The 17,626-nt window shown below is 34.9% G+C and overlaps 3 protein-coding genes across 3 annotated transcripts; all 3 read left to right on the top strand.

Annotated features, from left to right (window-relative positions):
- Positions 1–581: 581 nt before the first annotated feature.
- LOC136814700 (angiogenic factor with G patch and FHA domains 1-like) lies at positions 582–3,398 on the top strand. The gene is made up of 2 exons (XM_067071115.1): positions 582–1,054; positions 1,361–3,398. Exons 1-2 carry the CDS (start codon positions 961–963, stop codon positions 3,139–3,141), a joined length of 1,875 nt encoding a protein of 624 aa, XP_066927216.1. The 5' UTR covers positions 582–960; the 3' UTR covers positions 3,142–3,398.
- A 217-nt stretch (positions 3,399–3,615) lies between these two features.
- On the top strand, positions 3,616–9,377 carry LOC136814707 (proline-rich protein 5-like). Its single transcript, XM_067071124.1, has 5 exons — positions 3,616–3,813; positions 5,423–5,590; positions 5,856–6,082; positions 7,563–7,779; positions 8,392–9,377. The coding sequence occupies exons 1-5, from the start codon at positions 3,675–3,677 to the stop codon at positions 8,574–8,576; spliced, it is 936 nt and encodes a 311-aa protein (XP_066927225.1). The 5' UTR covers positions 3,616–3,674; the 3' UTR covers positions 8,577–9,377.
- Positions 9,378–10,204: 827 nt separating this feature from the next.
- LOC136814737 (acid-sensing ion channel 2-like) lies at positions 10,205–17,035 on the top strand. The gene is made up of 7 exons (XM_067071157.1): positions 10,205–10,982; positions 11,321–11,433; positions 12,125–12,290; positions 12,719–12,769; positions 15,790–15,970; positions 16,393–16,484; positions 16,852–17,035. The coding sequence occupies exons 1-7, from the start codon at positions 10,205–10,207 to the stop codon at positions 16,974–16,976; spliced, it is 1,506 nt and encodes a 501-aa protein (XP_066927258.1). The 3' UTR covers positions 16,977–17,035.
- Positions 17,036–17,626: the final 591 nt, after the last annotated feature.

A 17,626-nucleotide genomic window follows, 5' to 3' on the forward strand; every position in this document is an offset into this window, starting at 1 on the left:
ATATTTTGCACAAAGATGCATAACTATAAACCTTCGAATGTGACGGAGTCCGATTTTCAAATAAAAATGTTATTGGGCAAATTTGGGCAAAAAAAAAAACGGCTAAAAAACGGGTTTTTGGACTTCGTGAAATATTGGATCATTGTTTTTTTCTGATTTTTTGCATGAAAGTAGGTAAAAGATGGCTCAAGCTGATTTTTGTAAAGAAAGAATTTTTCGGCTCAAAAAACGCATCTTTATCTATAAGAATCACTATTAATAAGCATGAAAGAATATTTCAAGAGCATGAAATTTTGGTTTCTAAACTTTTTTTTTATAAGAAACAAACGACTAAGTAATTTAAATAGATTGTCACTATTTGTGTTCTGAATGATTGTTTAATGGTCACGTCATGTAGATATCAATTATAAATGTGTTAAATGCATAACCAGGTAGGTCCATAAAAGTATCACTTGTTCTTTTCAAATTTTAGTCTTCAATTTTAATTAGAAGAACAAGTATTCACTAATAATGGTTACGATTTTTCCACAGGACATGTAAAACTATTAATAGGAGTCTAAATTTTTTTTCTCCAGAAGTTCAAAAAGTTTGTTAGTTCTGAAGATATATTGAAAAGTTTAGAGATCCGTAGATCACGTCACAGTGTATTATTTTAATAAGAATGCTATTTAAAAAAGAAGGGATAAAATTACAGAGGGGAGGTTGATATAAGGGAAATGAAATAAGCATGGGGTGTCACACCCCTCTGTATGAAAAAAAAACACTACATGACTTCTGACTTCACCCAGACAATGGCTGTTAACGCCTTAGCGTACTTTCAGTATCCTCTATAAAGACGCCACAATACCCAATATATTAGATGTTTACCGAATAAGTTGTAGCTTACAGGATTGAGCATTTGTGTTGTTGGGGTTACTCACAAGCAGCCTCATAATATTCTATTTGATTTGATTTGTTTGAATGGTACATTTTCCTTGTTTTTATAGTGGTAGTCCTGAGAAGGTATTATCCGATGACAAGCATGAAGAAAATGGAGATATCCCTGAAATTAATGGTATTTACAAATTACATCAACCGCGTACAGTACTTTGTATCTTTTGAGCTTGCACAGCTTCTAAATGGCTAGAAGCTAACCCACGCGTTCATACAATGAGGGACTAAAACTGTTTACATGAGTCCGCACTCTCCACTGCCCTACTGCAAGTAGTGTTATTCTTTTGTGAAATGTCTTTTTTATTTTCCATCAGAGTATACTACCGTCTTAAAGCTTTCAACTTTCAACTTCTTTTAAATTATACACCATACAAGTTCCATTAAAGTTTAAAATTAATCAATATTTTTTTCAAAATTTATCTTGCAGAGTCTGCGGAATTAGAAGAGAAAGATTTGATCAAAAGAATGAGGCTTGAATTGAAGAAAGCCGGGGAAAACAGCAAGAAAAATGAAAAGGAGATAGATGAACTTAAACAAACTGTCCATGCTTTATACAAATCTCTAGAGGAGTCAAAGCAATGGCAATCAACAGTCTACGCACAAATGCAACAAATGACTGAATTCAACAATCAAATGTCACAGAGATTAAATGAATTGAATGTGGAAATTAAAACACTGAAGCATGATAATAATGATGAATTTAAGCCTAAAGATGCTCCCTCTGAAAGTGCTACTAAAATGAAAGAAGCTGTTGTTTATGGAGACTCTTCTTCTGCCAAGAAGCTTTCAACTCGCCGAAAATTGACAAAACCTCATCAAATCCAAAAAACTGATACTGGTGAAAAGCCCAATGGTAAATCTACTGAAGAAGCTAGTAATATTTGTAAACAAAAGCGAACGGATATTGAGAAAATTGTTAAAGAAGAGAAAAAAGAAACTGACAACTCTACCATTTCTGAAAATGGGAAGGTGGACAAACTAAATACCGAGAGAATAAAAATTGTAGAGCCACCAAATCTGAAAGAGGAAGATGAGACAACTAAAGAGGGAGGTACTTTGAATATTGAAGAAGAGCTCAGAAATGCTGCAGAAGAAGCAATGTCCAAATCTGGATTTGCTTACGATGAAAGTTCTGGAATGTATTACAACTGGCAAAGTGGAATGTATTATGATCCAAACAGTCAGCTGTACTATGACCACAAGAATGGTGTATACTATTACTACGATCAAGAAAAAGAAACGTATATATTTCACTCCCAAATTAAAGTTGCTGAGGAAAAGACAGATGAATCTGACTCGAATGATCAGAAAGATGGCCAACTATCAGATGGTGAAATTCGTTCTGAACCCGTGTCACCTGCAGGTCCTACTCCAGTTATTGACCCGTGCATCAGGGCTATGATTGTCAAATCCGAATCAGTTGATGTAGGCTCTTTATACATAGTGACTTGTCAGGGAGGAACCGTTGGGAAAGATTCCTCAAATACTATTTGTTTAGCTGATGATGAGCTCGCCAGTCGTTCTCATGCTAAGATCCTATATGAAAATGAAAGCAAAACGTTTTTTATACAAGATTTGAAAACTCAAAATGGAACTTTTATCAATGATGAACGAATAGCGGATGCTAGATGTGAATCGGAACCTATAGAAGTCACACATCGTGATTTTATTCGAATTGGCGAAACTACAATTTCTTTTCACGTTCATACTGGAAACGAGACATGTTTTGATTGCGAGCCCGGTAATATACAAGCCATCCTAGAAGCTGAAAAAGAGAAGGCGACCAGGGAAGATTTGAATAAACAGAGAAAACATGAAGTCAAAAGTATGATGAAAAAATATGGTTTATCCAAAGGCTACATACCTAAAAAATTGATCGAATCTGTTCCCGATCGTGCAGCAAGACGTCGTAAGGAAGTCGGCAGTGATCCTTATGAGAATATTTTGAGACCAGTCGAAAAAGCATCTGTACATAAAGAAATATCTGAAGAGAATATCGGACATAAGATGCTGGCTAAAATGGGATGGAAATCTGGCGAAGGGCTTGGTAAATCACAACAAGGTATTGCAGAGCCAATCGGCGTGCAAGTGCATGGAAAAAACAAAGGGTTGGGGTTCGGTTCTACTGCACCGATTGATAGCAAGCCGTCAAGAAAACAAGATATATTGTACAAGACTAAGGAAAGATTCGAAAAGATTTCAAAATGATACAATTTCTTATCATATTTATTAGATTTTTCAAAAATTTTTACTTTAGGCTTTCAGTTGTGCTCCATTTTCAAAAAGATCCCTATGAATTAGAGACAGCAAGGATTGAATACTCAAACCAAGCTTGTTTCCGTTTTGTGTAGTAGTTCATGTCACTTACATTCTTTTTAAAATGGTCCAAAGACCTTAAAATAAAAGAAATAACACGAGCACTTTCCACAAATATTTTAAAGGGCTACAATCCTTTTGAATTTATTGAATTTTTAGATTATTTAATGACAGTTTTTATCTACTCAAAGAAATTTTAAAAGATATGTTTATAGACACAATGTTTCTTTTTGGTTTCAATGCTTTTTGCCTTGTAATTTGAAATGGTTGGGAATGCTGCAGAAGTGTACCACCTGTATTCCTCATTCTGGCTTTTTGTATAGCTGGATAATTTTACACTCCATTCGTTTATATTTTCAGTCAAAATGCACAAAAAAATAACAAAAACATAACAAAAGCAAGAAGAAAATGAAACAAAATCCACAATGAGCACAGAGAAGAAGAAAGGGACGAATATTAACCCTGTTGTGAAATCACAGAAGAAGATCACTGGCAAAAAAGATGACTTCAGTAATTCGAAAGAGTGGAAAAGTGTTGTCAGTGGATGCACAAATATCTTTAATGGTAAGCAGATTTCTATTCGGTTTTTTTTTAGGAAACGTGTTGAAATAGTAAAGGCACTTTAATTTATATTATACAAGAGTAGATAAGTTTCTTTTTCGGGGATATCGGGTAATAGTTAGAAGAATTATTATTTTGATTTTATGACATGTCAATTTTATCACTAAAACTGAGCCAGAATGAAAGGTTCTTTTCACAATGAAGAATGTGTCATTTTGATGTTCTGAAGATCAAACCCTCCCTGACCGTAACGAAATACAAATACAAATAGCCCGAAAAGGTGACTCCTATTAGGGAAAAACGCATTGCAAAGCTTTGTTGTTTATCTGCTTTTTATTTTGTGTCTCAGTAAAATCTTATCTACTCCTACAGTTAGACCACATTGTAGCTCTCTTTTCAACAAAAAGGGTATACTTTCCCCTCTCTGACAAACAAAGACATTTTTTGATTCCCCATTAGAACCAGAAGTGGTTTTCATTGTAAGATGTGAAGTATTTATTATTCATTAACAAAAAAATGAGAGGCAGTTCTTTAAAACAAATTTTGATTTTCTTTTTTTCAACTTTACTGGTGGTTTTATTCAAAGTTTATATATTAATTTCAGTCCTATATCATTGTAACAGATATATTCGATAATTAGCAGGGACTATTTTTTTAAAGCTTAGGGGTCGTGAAAACTTGATGAAGGTTACAAATGGTGGCACAACGGTGTACTGTACCAAAAGAATGTCGATAAACTGTGGAAGGGTTGCGAGATTTCCACTAACTTGGTGACTTGACCTAAACTAGGGAGGCAAATTTCACGTGGATACCTAGTAATTTAGTCTTTCAATTCTTTTCACGGGTTTCATTTTTGAACTAAACGAAACACTGAAGGAACTGGGTTTAAACTTGGGAATCCCCTGGTTTGGGGTGCTTATATCGCTCTTTCTTTAATTATTGGAGGCGATTGTAGGGAAAAGTTTGTCAAAAAGAAAGCGAGGGAAGCAAGTGCGAAACTTCTCGAATAGTTTTCCCTCTTTTTTTTGCAACTACCATTTGTAGGCTCAAAAAGCAAATTGGGATATTAGTCCCACGCTACTTGAGGTATCCATAAAACTAGAAAAACGAGGCCTTCGTAAAAGAAAACAAGTTGTTACATTTAGCTAAAAAAAACATAAAACTATGGAGCATTTGGTGAATATTATGGAAACGGCGCTCCTTCACAAACGTGATCGACAAAACATGTTTGGTGTTGACAATACGAAGCTCTTACTCACCATCTTTCAAGGTTCATGGAACTGCCCTCCATCATATTTTTGTCACTTATTAAGAATTTGGTTGGAAGTGTAAATTGAGAGGTCGAAGATTGAATAGTATATTCTTATGTGAATCTTACAATGTTATCACTGAAAATATCTTCAAAGGGCCGCTATACAATTCCATTATATAGTGCTACCACTGTACTCTTAGGTTTCTTCTCTTTGACAGCCGAAAATATTCTTAAAAACTAATAAACGGGGGGGAGGGGGTTGGAACCCCGTTTATTTGGAACCTAAGAGTAATTATCTGCAGTAATTCATGATGTTATTATGAAAATTCAATTCTATTCATCTTCTCTGCTTCACTTCAGGCAAGAAGCTCTCCAACCACGATTTTGTGAAAATGTTTGAAACCATTCGCTCAATTTCTTCTTCGGCTGACGTAGGTTTAGCTAACGAAAGTGTCTCCCGTAACTACGAGGACGCCATTTTGTCACGTGGGATGATTATATTGAGAGAAGACATCAAAGAAAAACCAGGTTTGCTCTCTGTACAATCGTAATTTCTTTGGATTCGCTGTTTACACCCATTCCGTTTATTGACAAACAAGATTTCGCGTGCTAAATGATCAACGTCACACTCGAAATTCCACAGGAAAGAATGTTCCAATCTCTATGTTGAAACTTGTTTCTAGTCTCGAGGACATCACAATATCAATACCCCCGATATCTTAATTTTTGTAATGCACTCTTATACAGGTGAAAAATGTCAGCTTCTTCCTGTATGATTTCTATTATATTATAGGTCATGCGTTACTTCACAAATTAGGTGAAGTCTGGACCAATTTCTATCAGAACATCTTACCAACACTTCAAGCCTTGTTCTGTTCCATTCCTATGAAAGTACGTGAAGTAACTCTCTTGGCGTTCAGAGATAATGTTCTATTGAAACTGAAGATTGAAGAAGCCCTGAATATCAATGATCACTCTATGCCCAAATCCATCATGCAAATGTTTTGTGTTCTTTTTCAAGTAAGTATTAGGTTTTGTTTTTCAAGGTCATTTACTATACTATCGCTTATCAGTAAAAAATTCGTTGACGAGAATTTTCATCACTTTTTTCGAGGTGCGATATTACGTTCAAAACTGTATACTTTTTACACCGGCCCTTATTGGCGTTATTTTTGGGCTCGTGGTGTAATAAGGACCGACGTTAAAAGGGCCGGCGTAAAAAGGGTCAATATTTTGCAATTTTAACCTAAAAGCGGTGTTAATTTTTGGACCTACCCCGGTGGGGTGAAGGTCCTATAAATTAACCGGTGTTCGTTAGTTAGTTAGTTAGTTAGTTCGTTCGTTCGTTAGTTACCAACTTTTCTCGAAATTGGCTCATTCAATTTTTCTGATTTTTTGCACAAAGGTGCATTACTATAGACCCTCGAATGTGACGGAGCCCGATTTTCGAAAAAAAAATTTTTCCGGCCGGTAGAACCGGAAATGTCCCGAAAAAAGCGGTTTTTTGAGATTTTCTCGAGATTTTATCATTAGTTTTTTGCGATTTTTTGCACATAGATGCACATTAGTACTGCCGAAAAGGTGTCGAAAACCGTTTGCCGAAAAAAAATTTTTTCCGGTCTGTAGAACCGGAAATGTGCCGGAAATCGTCGTTTTTTCACATTTCCGTCACAGTTTTTCAACTTATTTAATTGTTTCTTTACAGAAAAATGTTCTTTATGATGATGTCCAAAACTTAGCATCGTTTGATTTCCAAAAAAATCATCCTTTGAATCCGGAACTCCTTAAAAATCGCCGGAACAGCCGAAAAACCGGCGTTTTTAAAAAAACGGTTTTCCCTTCATTTTTTCAACTTATACTCGACAGATTTTCATGATTTTTTGCACAATGATGTAAAATAGCAATGCCCAAAATGTGACAGAGCCCAATTTTCGAAAAAGAAATTTTTCCGGCCGCTAGAACCGGAAATGTCCCGAAAAAAGCGGTTTTTTGAGATTTTCTCGAGATTTTCTCATCAGTTTTTTGCAATTTTTTGCACATAAATGCACATTAGTACTGCCAAAAAGGTGTTTCTTAATTGCTTTCTCCGTTCCAATAGATATATAAATCGAAATTTAAAATTATACATTACTTCCATTAAATTCTAATTATTCGTTTTATAAATAGGTAGGTCCATTAAAGTATTGCTTGTTTATCATTATTTCTCAATTTAAAGGATTTTAGGTATGATTCGAAGACGAAAATTATCCATTGTTTTACTCCATATTTAAAACTTCAGTGAAATATTTAATATATTTAAAAATCAGTGATTTTCGATGGAATTTTCAACAGTTTACTACTTAAAAAAGGCATTTTAATGTAAATTTTAATCATTATTTACTAATTTGAAGCATAAGTAGCCATTTTTACAAATTTTGGCGTTATTAGGCCCAAAATTAGGCTGTGGGGTAATAAGGGCAGGCGTAAAAAGGGCCGATAAGGTAATCTAATTTTTCGATAGGCATCACGTGACCCAGAGGAACGCGAGCGGAAAAATTTTGATGAACTAGAACGATTGATGGCTCGTGTGATCAATCCCTTCTTGGGAAGTAAAGGTCTACTTACACCACCACAAAGAGGCCATCATCATAATAGCCAACATTCTCATCATAAGAAACAAGACAAGTTGACACCCTCCTCTTCCATAGGATCCGGAGCAAGTACACCGGAAACCGAAGGTACCATTCTTCTTTCTTTTTGTCTATCGATAAAGAACCATAAAAAAAACTTTCTCAGGTCGAAACATCTAAACCTCAAAATATTCTGCTCAGCTTTTAAATCTGTTTGAATCATACTTCATACGCTTTTACGCATTTTTTTGTAAGCAACTTCAATTTTCGGGTCAGCTTTCAGAAAATGACCTAGAATGCTAAGCAACCCCAATGCTTAGCATTCTAGGTCATTTTCTGAAAGCAATTGCTTTGACCACCCCTGATATTATACCATACTTATACTTATTGGGCCATGGACTATCGTTTGCCATGGTTAGATTATCTAAAAAGCTTATACTTTACGAGATAGCGATTAAAATTTGCAAATTTGAGCCCTCGAGCCTTAGAAACCTGGTTGCTTATAAAAAAATGTTTTTCATCATAAGTATCATCTTGATTCTCATTAAACAGCCAAGTATTAAACCAAAACTTCTGTCTTTGGCGTCTGAAAACATGACAGTGGTAACAAATTTCTAGTTCCAGTAAAGTATCTAGACGTTCATAGTGAACTCTAGTTCTTCGTATATATAAGGCTTACATTTCTGGTAATTATCATGTGTTGAATATTTTTCTTGTCAGTGAAATCGAATCAACATTCTGCAGTCGATGATAATGATGATTTTGAAGAACTCTTGAACTTCCGACGACAAAATCTTAACCGGTTCGCTGGCGGCCCGCAACGTCTATCAGCTGTCGATGAACAAAAAGGCGGAATTTCCGAATCTTTGGCAAGTCTCATTGCGGATGGGTTTGAGCTTGGTTGATGTCAGGTTTGGGCGTATTTGTTCTTTTTAAGCTTGAGCTCGAAACTATTAACTTCGTGGTTTTCGACCTCCACAATTAAAATGTTTTGTCTGTGTTGTTAGTTCAAACAACAATTTGAACTGGCGTTAGATTCAGCCAATTGCTTCGTAAAGCAAACTTTTTTTAGAATGTACTACATGAGGGGGGGACTTCCGATAATCCGGCATTGATCGATATTCCGGTGTTTGACTGGTTTTCCGGTATTTGAAAGTATTGAAAGGCCAATTTTCCGGTAATGTCGTCGGAGCTGTTGTTACCGGTACTGTATTTGAGAATTTGTTCATGAATAATTACCTGTATTCCGATGTCATGTTCCCTCGGAAGCCCCCGCTATATGAATGCATTCTAATAAATATCATCTTGAGGTATTGGTTCGTATTCGTAATTTTAAATATAGTGTTCTTTAAAAAGATGATAGAATTTTTAAATTTATTAGAACTTATTATTTGTGTGTTTGGGAGAAGCGATTTCTTTTGTGTAAGGTTTTGGTCTAGTTTTCGCCGAAGACTATTTTCGCTATTCTCTGAAAATCAAGTTGTATCACCTAATCCACGAGGGAATCTTTGTGAAAGACTGAGGTGACTGGAATTCTTCAACGAATTGAACCTTGGTAGAGGTTTGCGAGTCAGATTGTATTTTCCGGGTGTTTCGTAATTAGTTTTTAAGTACATGTACTACTCATACAAAATTATCTTCACCAAATTACACTCTGTTCCGCTATGATTGTTGATGCATCTATGTTTGAGGAAAAAAAACTTTTGTTGATAATTTTTGTTTACTTTTTTTTGTGATTTTTAATATATTTCGTACATCAGATTATTATTTATACTTGTGTTTCTTTTTATAAATATTTCATTTCATATTTTTAATTTTCGAATTTTGATTCATAATATGCAATATAGCTTGTACATAATACTTAAACAAATTAAGCTGTAGTTACTTGAAATTAAACCTTCCCAATGCTTGGATACACACAGAAGCCTAGCCTGTAAAGATTCATTGAGTTTTCTCAATCACTGTCAGTAGACCGACCTAGGTACTTTTTGAAACGTGACCTTTGATACTTTTCGTTGTAAAAATTACGTAATTTCGATTAAGCGTAAACAATCCGGAACATACCAAGGTTCTTGCAAACAAATGTCACTTCATCTCATAAGGAATTTGACAGGGTCCGGCGTAAAACAATACATAAAATTAATATTCATGCCTGTTTCCTCAGTTTTTTCATCATGAATCGACGGAAATAAACGAAATTGTAAGGTTCCTTTTCATTTTTTGAAGCACGCAATGAGAGCTTTTCCATTCATAAATCTTTTTAGTGTAGATATTTTTCTTCCATACTTCATTCTCTACATAGGGTTAAACTCACAGTTAAAGGTGAATTAGAATTAAAACATTTGCTTTGAAAAATTTATAACTGAGAACTTTATTTATGATTTACAATATTGACAGTATGGAAATTAGTATGGCTTCTCTTTACGTACATTGTTAAAGCAAGGTTTGAGATTTCAAGATTTTTAATTTTATGATTTTTGTTTCAAGAAGTTACAGCTTGTTCAAAGGGAAAGATTTCTTCAGAAAAATCACGATGATGGAACCGTTAAATCTACAAGAAAACATCGAAAACGAAAGTGAAAGTAATCGACAAAATCGTATTCGGGAAGAGCGTAAAAAATTATTTCAGGAATTTTGTGGAAGTGTAACTTTACACGGATTTCGTTTTATTTTTGAAGAAAAGCACATCCGTCGTTTTATTTGGCTACTCATAACAACTGGAATCTTCCTGCTTTCCATTATCTTGTTTTTCGAAATTCTTCAAGATTTCTTGGAGTATAAAACCGTGACCACCTATAAGACCGAGTATGTCACTCAAGATATCAAATTCCCAACCGTTACCATTTGTCCGCTCAACGGAAAATCAATCAGCAAGTTGAATAAGACCATCAAAGATTTCAATCTCACACACGACGAATTTATACGAAACATTGACAAACTAACCGTCAATAAAGTCAATTTTACAGACCCGAAAGTTGAAGAGATCTTTCAAAAGCTGAGGAAAGGAAATTTCACAACATACAAGGATTTGTTAACATCTTATCAACTGACTTTCAAAGATATGGTGGAGGAGAATCATATCATGCCAGCTTTGGAAGTCCCGCCCTGTAAATTCTACGGCCGCCAATGCACAAAGGATGATTTTGCTATCGTTCGGACGTGGTTTCTTGAATCGTTATGCATACAATTCAACCCTTACAAAGGGGTGGGCAAATCGGAACGCCCTACGCCCCTTTCATATTTGGATGGTTTTCAACTTTTTCTTGACTTGAATGAAGAGGAAGAGTTTGGGACGGTTCACAATTTACACGGTATATTCGATTAAAATGATTTCCAATCAAGAGTTTCCATTTTTAAATCAGTTGTCTGCCATTAATAAAACTTTGTTTTTGAAGAATTATTCTCATTGAGGTACTGTGTATAATAGAAGGCACTAATCACACCTTTTCTCACTGTGTAGACGAGACAAGTCCTCTCTAAATACCCAGGAAAAAGTGGAACAGAACTTAGGCAAATAAGGAAAGAATTTTAATGACCTAATTAGATTATTTATTTTTCTCAAGTACCTTTAGAATTTCACTCCATACCCAACCATAGCCAGACAAAAGCTTTGGTGCTGCTTTACATTATCAATATCTTTTCTCTGAAGGTGTTGTGGTTTTGATCAAGTCGTATGGCAATCCTCATCAAGTGCTCGGTGATAACGAAATGGTAGCCATCAGTCCTGGTCAATACCATTTCTTCAAATTGAGCACCCGGAAGGTTTAACTTTTTAAATTCTTATAAAATCTTCTCTTTTACTCCTCTGCCGGTGATGGCTAGTTATTCACTAAAAGTGTTTAACGGATAGGCAATTTCGTTTTCAAAATTTAGGCTTGTTTTCGAATTACGTAATTATTTTAACTATAACTCCTTATCAAACTCTTCTTCGCGTAAAAGATAACGCAAAATTTTTGCATTGTTTTCCATAAGAAGTAGAGACACGATCCACGACCAAAACAGACTAGACTAGTAAACCAAGTCGTTGTTTTTCGCCGTACGCTTGTAATGGACTTATTACGTTCGCTAAATACAATATAGCTTTCCGAATCACTCCGGCGGCAATTTTTATTCTTATAAGGACTCTTTATAACCACTATTCCCGCATTCCTGTGTCCATGGACAGACAGACGCTTGCTAGTCTAAAACAGACTGACACACGGCAGGATTTTTAGAATTGTAGAACGCTGAGAATTTATTGACAGGTAATCTTTTTCTCAAACACTCGTCATATTGTATTCATGATGTTCATGACAAAAATCCGTTATACGTGAATACCCGATGTCTTATCACTGGCTCCGGTTCAATTAGTGACAAACACCGATGCTAACGTCAATCATTATAAAAATGAAAAAATTATTTTTGGCCTTCTAGGGTTTATGTTGTGACTTTTTGAAGTATTTTTATTTTTCAGTTCAAGCTGCTTCCACACCCATATGAGAGTGATTGCGGTGAACGCGAATTGGAGGTCATCAAGAAAAGCTATCCTTACTCACAATGGATTTGTTTTGTTGATTGCATCCTCTCTTATGCTTACCAGGAATGTGGATGTGTCGGCTTTGACATAGAAGAACTTGTCGGTGAGATTATTTATGTGGAGTTTTATCTTATGGAATCTTTCTTTCTAAATGCTTCATTAGACCCATTGACTAAACCTCTTCAACTTTAACATAACTGTCTAGCCCTTTCAATTATGTTATACACATATCGTCGTCCACATGACTAAAGGTTCAATCTCAAAGTGTCTTAGAAAATTGGAAATCTTGCAATTCTGTTCTGCCTTTGACTTGAGGTCGGCCTTTTTGTCATAAAAAAACATGGACTATTCCTCTTCATGAAAAAAGGGCAATCTCAATCTCAAAGATGACCACCGCAGTAAAACTTTAAATTTTGTAAAGTACTAATTATGAGATTTAACCTTTAGTCATGTGAACGACGATATGTTGACAGCCAAAACTATCAAGGGAAACCTGAACTGTATTAAAACTTGTATTTTTTATCTCCCTAGATTTGGAGATTTGCCCAGTTGAAAAGATGTATTGCTACGAGAAGGCGCGAGGTAAGAGTAACAAATCAACCCCCCCTTCCGACTGCTCAATACGGAAATCTACGTCAATTTTCTTAGGATGACTTTTCAAAGGCAACAATGCTTGACTTGACATTTATTTGAAGGCTCCTTAAGAAGGAACACTGGGTGAAAAGCGAGATTTCCAGTACATTGGAAATACCAAAAAATACCAAAAAATGTCTGGAAATTCCACATTTTTTGGGATTTCTGGAGGCACGGAAATGTCAAATTTTCCAAATTTGGAAACGCCACTATGTGACATTCGCTAAATTCCCAGACTTTGAAATTTCATATTTCCAGAATTTTTTATTAGTTTTAAATGTCATATTTTTAGAACTTTCGAGAATAGTGAAAATATCAAATTTCCCAAATTTGGAAACGCCACTATGTGACATTCGCTAAATTCCCAGACTTTGAAACTTCAAATTCCTGATCTTTTTTAAGTTTTAAAAATTCTTTTTTGGAATTCTTAAGGAATGGAAATGTCAAGTTTTCCAACTTTGGAAACGCCACTATGTGACATTCTCTAAATTCCCAAATCTTTGAAACTTCAAATTTCCTGGTGTTCTTTTCAATCTAAAGGTCATCTTTAATAGGTTTTCAAAAGCTTTAAAAGGAGTCAATTACTGTCTGAAAAAAAGACAATAAAATCTTCTTTGAGAAAGACTACAAAAAGATGTTGAAATATGAAGAAAGTAACATTTTCTTTGACAAAATGTTCATATATTCTTCTACCATACAGTACATTATATATTTATTGTAACATGTTTCATTTCAAAAATAAAAAAGCTAGGATGTTACAAAAAAATCCGCCGAATCCCCCATCTCAATATCCATCCAATTCCTGTCGAGTCTTTATTGGAGCCTCACATACGAAATTTTGTGTATAATAATCAGTTGTGTGTATCATTAAAACTGCGTGATTCTCGATTTATCTTACACATCCTACACGTTTATTTTTATTAAATTTCCGAGTTTAATTTTTGTATATGTATGTAGCGAAGAAGATGAGTTTTAAGTTTTCAAGCCACCGATAAAGTCTGTCATTCTGAAGCGTCGTGCATTGATATACTTTCCATTGGAAATCCAGAAGAATTTACTTCACCGACTGCAACAAGATTTCATTGAGCAAAGGCTTCAGTTGAAAGTTTTTCTACAATAACAACATAACGATGATAACAATTTTGAAGGTAGAATGGTTCCATGGTTGCGTCTATACTGAATTTGTTTCCATTTCAAGTATTTTTTTCTAAAAACAAAATAAAAACATTAAATAATATGAAGAAATATAACTTTGCAAGCCAAAATTTCAACCTAAACTCAACTCAACACCACTTCATCTGAGAGAATAATGAAATAAACGTTTTTCCATATAAAACTTTCCACATGTCCGCTCAAAATCACATGATTGAGTACTCGCATTTGATTGGCTAGAGATATTGTATAAATTCTCTTATTAATTATTTTTGACCGACTAAAGTGGTTTCAATTGGAAAATTTTATATGGAAAAACTTGTTTTTAAATTTCAAAAGCGATAAGAATGGAATAAAATTGATAAGACTTACCTGAAAAAAGTTTGTAAAAATAAGACGCATCAAACTTGGTTTGCTATTTTCTTCTGTACAAAAGCTCAACACAATGTTTATTGAATTAAGATAATAAAACACATTTTCTTTCTTTCGGTTTCTTTCGTTGAAAATAATAAACAAATCTAATAAATAAAGGAACTTTACGTCATAACAAAGGTGGTTCAAAAGTAAATTCTTTAGAGAGCAATTACTTCCACATAAGGAATAATAACAGAAAAGAAACACTTTGCTTTCATTAATTTGTGTGCTCTTTTTATCTTTGTACTAAAGCTCCATGTTTCAGCCTTCTTTGAGAAAACCTTTTGAATTTTCGAGGGTTTTTCACAAAATTTGCTCCTAATTTTTCTAAAGTCATGACCCACCTTTGAAAGAAAAATATTCTCCATTTCTGTGATTTTGGGACCCTTGCCCTTTGGGAGAGTAAGCTATAGATTTGTACCCCTTTGAGGGACTTTGAGGTATAAAAAAAGGTACGCTTATGGCTCGCACATATCGGTCACATCTTTTGGCTGAGTAGCCTCCCGGATCTTCAAAAGTGCTCCTTGCATCTCATATCATAACATATACATACTTTTTGCCACCGCTATGCTTATAAAGAGGGCTGCTCTGAACCTGGAAGAAAATATAATCTTTGGGGAATATCGGAAAAGTGATTTTTGCAGTTCTTTTCAATTTTGGGATTTTCGGCTATTTAGTCATTTCCAAGGTATCGAAAAAGTCGCCTTTTTATTTTTTAGAATCTCTGAAAATTCATCTTTTAAGTCTTTCTAGCAACAGAAAATATGAAATTTCCTGAACTTTTAAGAAGACCATAAAATATGAAATTTCAAATTTTAGAAAGATCTAAATATATCAACTTTAAGTCTTAAGTCTGTGTTTACACGTCCATTTTTTCCAGATCACTTACAGACGGCTCATAAATATACGTCACAAAAAAGCGTTTATTTGACGTCAAAAAAAATTTTTTTTTGTTAAAAAAACTGAATTTTTTTAGCTAGAAATATACCTTGAAAACGGCCCTGGCCGAAACATGTTGGAAATTTCTAGCATCTAATGGTATTTTTGTCTCGATCCTCCGTCCGATATATATCAACTTTCTGATATTCTCAAAAATTGAAAGTTCAAATTTCCAAAAAAATGGGAATGTCACTTTCAAAATTGGAAATTTCTGGGAACATGAGATTTTCAAAGTTTGGAAATTTCGGAAAGACAGCAAGCTTATCCATGCAAGATACATACACTCCTCCTTTGGAATACTGGGCTCCCGTGCGGGAATGTCGAGAAAGACAACAATTACGCCGCTACGTCTTTAAAAGGCTAACTTTACTTTTCCCAATATATTTTCCTAAAGGTTTGATGGAGAGCGTTATATGAATAAGGTTTGTTTCATGCACACGGTGCTGTTTCTTTTGTTTATCTAGCGAAATACCAGAATGAGAAACGCGAGGAATGTTGGTTTCAAAGATGTCCACGGGAATGCACCAACGTCAAATACAGACTCATGAAATCTAGTGTTGCTCTTGGCAACCGAAGGATTTACAACAATTTAGAACGCATGCCCGAATGGAATTACACACTTCAACAAACGAAAGAATACATCAGGTAGATTTCTTTGTCATCCATTCTCTGATGCTTGAAAAAATTGTTATCGGCCAGGCAAAATTATCAAAAACTTTCATGAAACCTATAAAAAATCTTCCCGTATCAATACAAACGTACAAACATATAGCAATTTCAACGAGTGGGGTCAAAATTCGAGAAGAATTTTCTCTTGTCCACGCCCTTTGTATTGACGTCGATACACAATATTGCAAGATTTCGAATTATAACTTTTAAGCTATATACCTTTAGGTTTAGCAAACTGAATCGCTAATGATAATTCCAGTGCGACTTTTTTTGTTCCTAACTACAGTATGATTTCCGTTCATTAAAGTCAAGAAAATAAGTTTCTAAAAGTGATGTGTAATTCTAGACATTTCTTACAAAATCATACCTTTTAACACTGTATTTTTTATGGTTTTCAGGAAAAACATTGTTTGTATCCACGTCTCATTTCACGATTATTCAGCGCTGGTAGAAATCGCACTTCCTGCTGTTACTTGGACCACTTTATTCGGTAAGGGAAAAATCCTTAGACAAGATGTTTTAATCTACATGCTACACGCTAATTCAGTAATGTTACGCCCAGATAAAAAACAAAATTCATACGTCCCCTCTCTTACCGCTTGTCCATCTTTTGAACTTTTACTGTGGGACTTGATCGATTACTTCAATAGGATAAAAGTTTGTAAACTCGAACCCAGTTCCTTAGTTCGCGTTTTATGATACTGATCATGATAGTGCTCACGTATGACGTCCATCAATCAAAAAGTGGTGTAAGAGGCTCTGGCTACGAGATTGGGTTTCACCAAAATTTAATCTTTCGCAGAACTTGACACTGTTATATTATTTTCATCACCTGTCCATCTTTACTTTATTTTCAGGTTCTATTGGAGGTTCAATCGGTCTTTGTCTTGGTTTCAGTTTGATCACCGGATTCGAATTCTTGTTCTTTATTTACGATTACATCACCATGCCTTGGAAAATAAAAAGAAGGGGTGAGCTTTGAAATTTGAATACTAAAATGAACGATACAAAATCCCTTCATCATTCCGATTGTATTTATGATCGCATATATATTAATAATGAAGTATCATAACACATGGAGGTGCAGAAGATGTGACGATGGTAAGGAAGGGTTAGAATTTGCACCTGTATTGTATTGGCTTGACCAGTCTGAAAATGATGATGACCTCCCTAATTGTCGTAATTGTCAATTCAATGGAAATGGTGTCTTTATCGTGTGTTATCTAGTGTTGAATCCGATGGTCTATGTAATAGACGGTTGGAGAATGTCGACTATGTGCAGAGCGAACCACCAAAAGCCGACCTTCGAAAATTTTGCAAAGTAAGTTACAGAGAGACAAAATATGCAAAAAGTCACCCTTAGAAGAGAGCGAACTTTTCAATAATGTTAGCCGTCGAAAGTACGGTTTTTTTTTGCCATCGGTTTTGCGCCACTACCCTAGTCTGAATCGTGCTCCTTATGCTACCTGTAGTGAGGTTTGATGCGATATGCGATTCATACACAAAACTCCTATAAAGCTTTTTTCGCTAGAGAGGATGAGCAGAAGCCCACCACTACCCATCTCCCCCGTGGGTTTTTTGAGCGGAATTTCATATGCAAAGCTCAATCTAATCTACGATACAATACAATAA

This window comes from Clytia hemisphaerica, unplaced genomic scaffold, assembly GCF_902728285.1.
Source record: "Clytia hemisphaerica strain Z4C2 unplaced genomic scaffold, Clytia hemisphaerica genome assembly, whole genome shotgun sequence".
NCBI classification, from domain to species: domain Eukaryota; kingdom Metazoa; phylum Cnidaria; class Hydrozoa; order Leptothecata; family Clytiidae; genus Clytia; species Clytia hemisphaerica.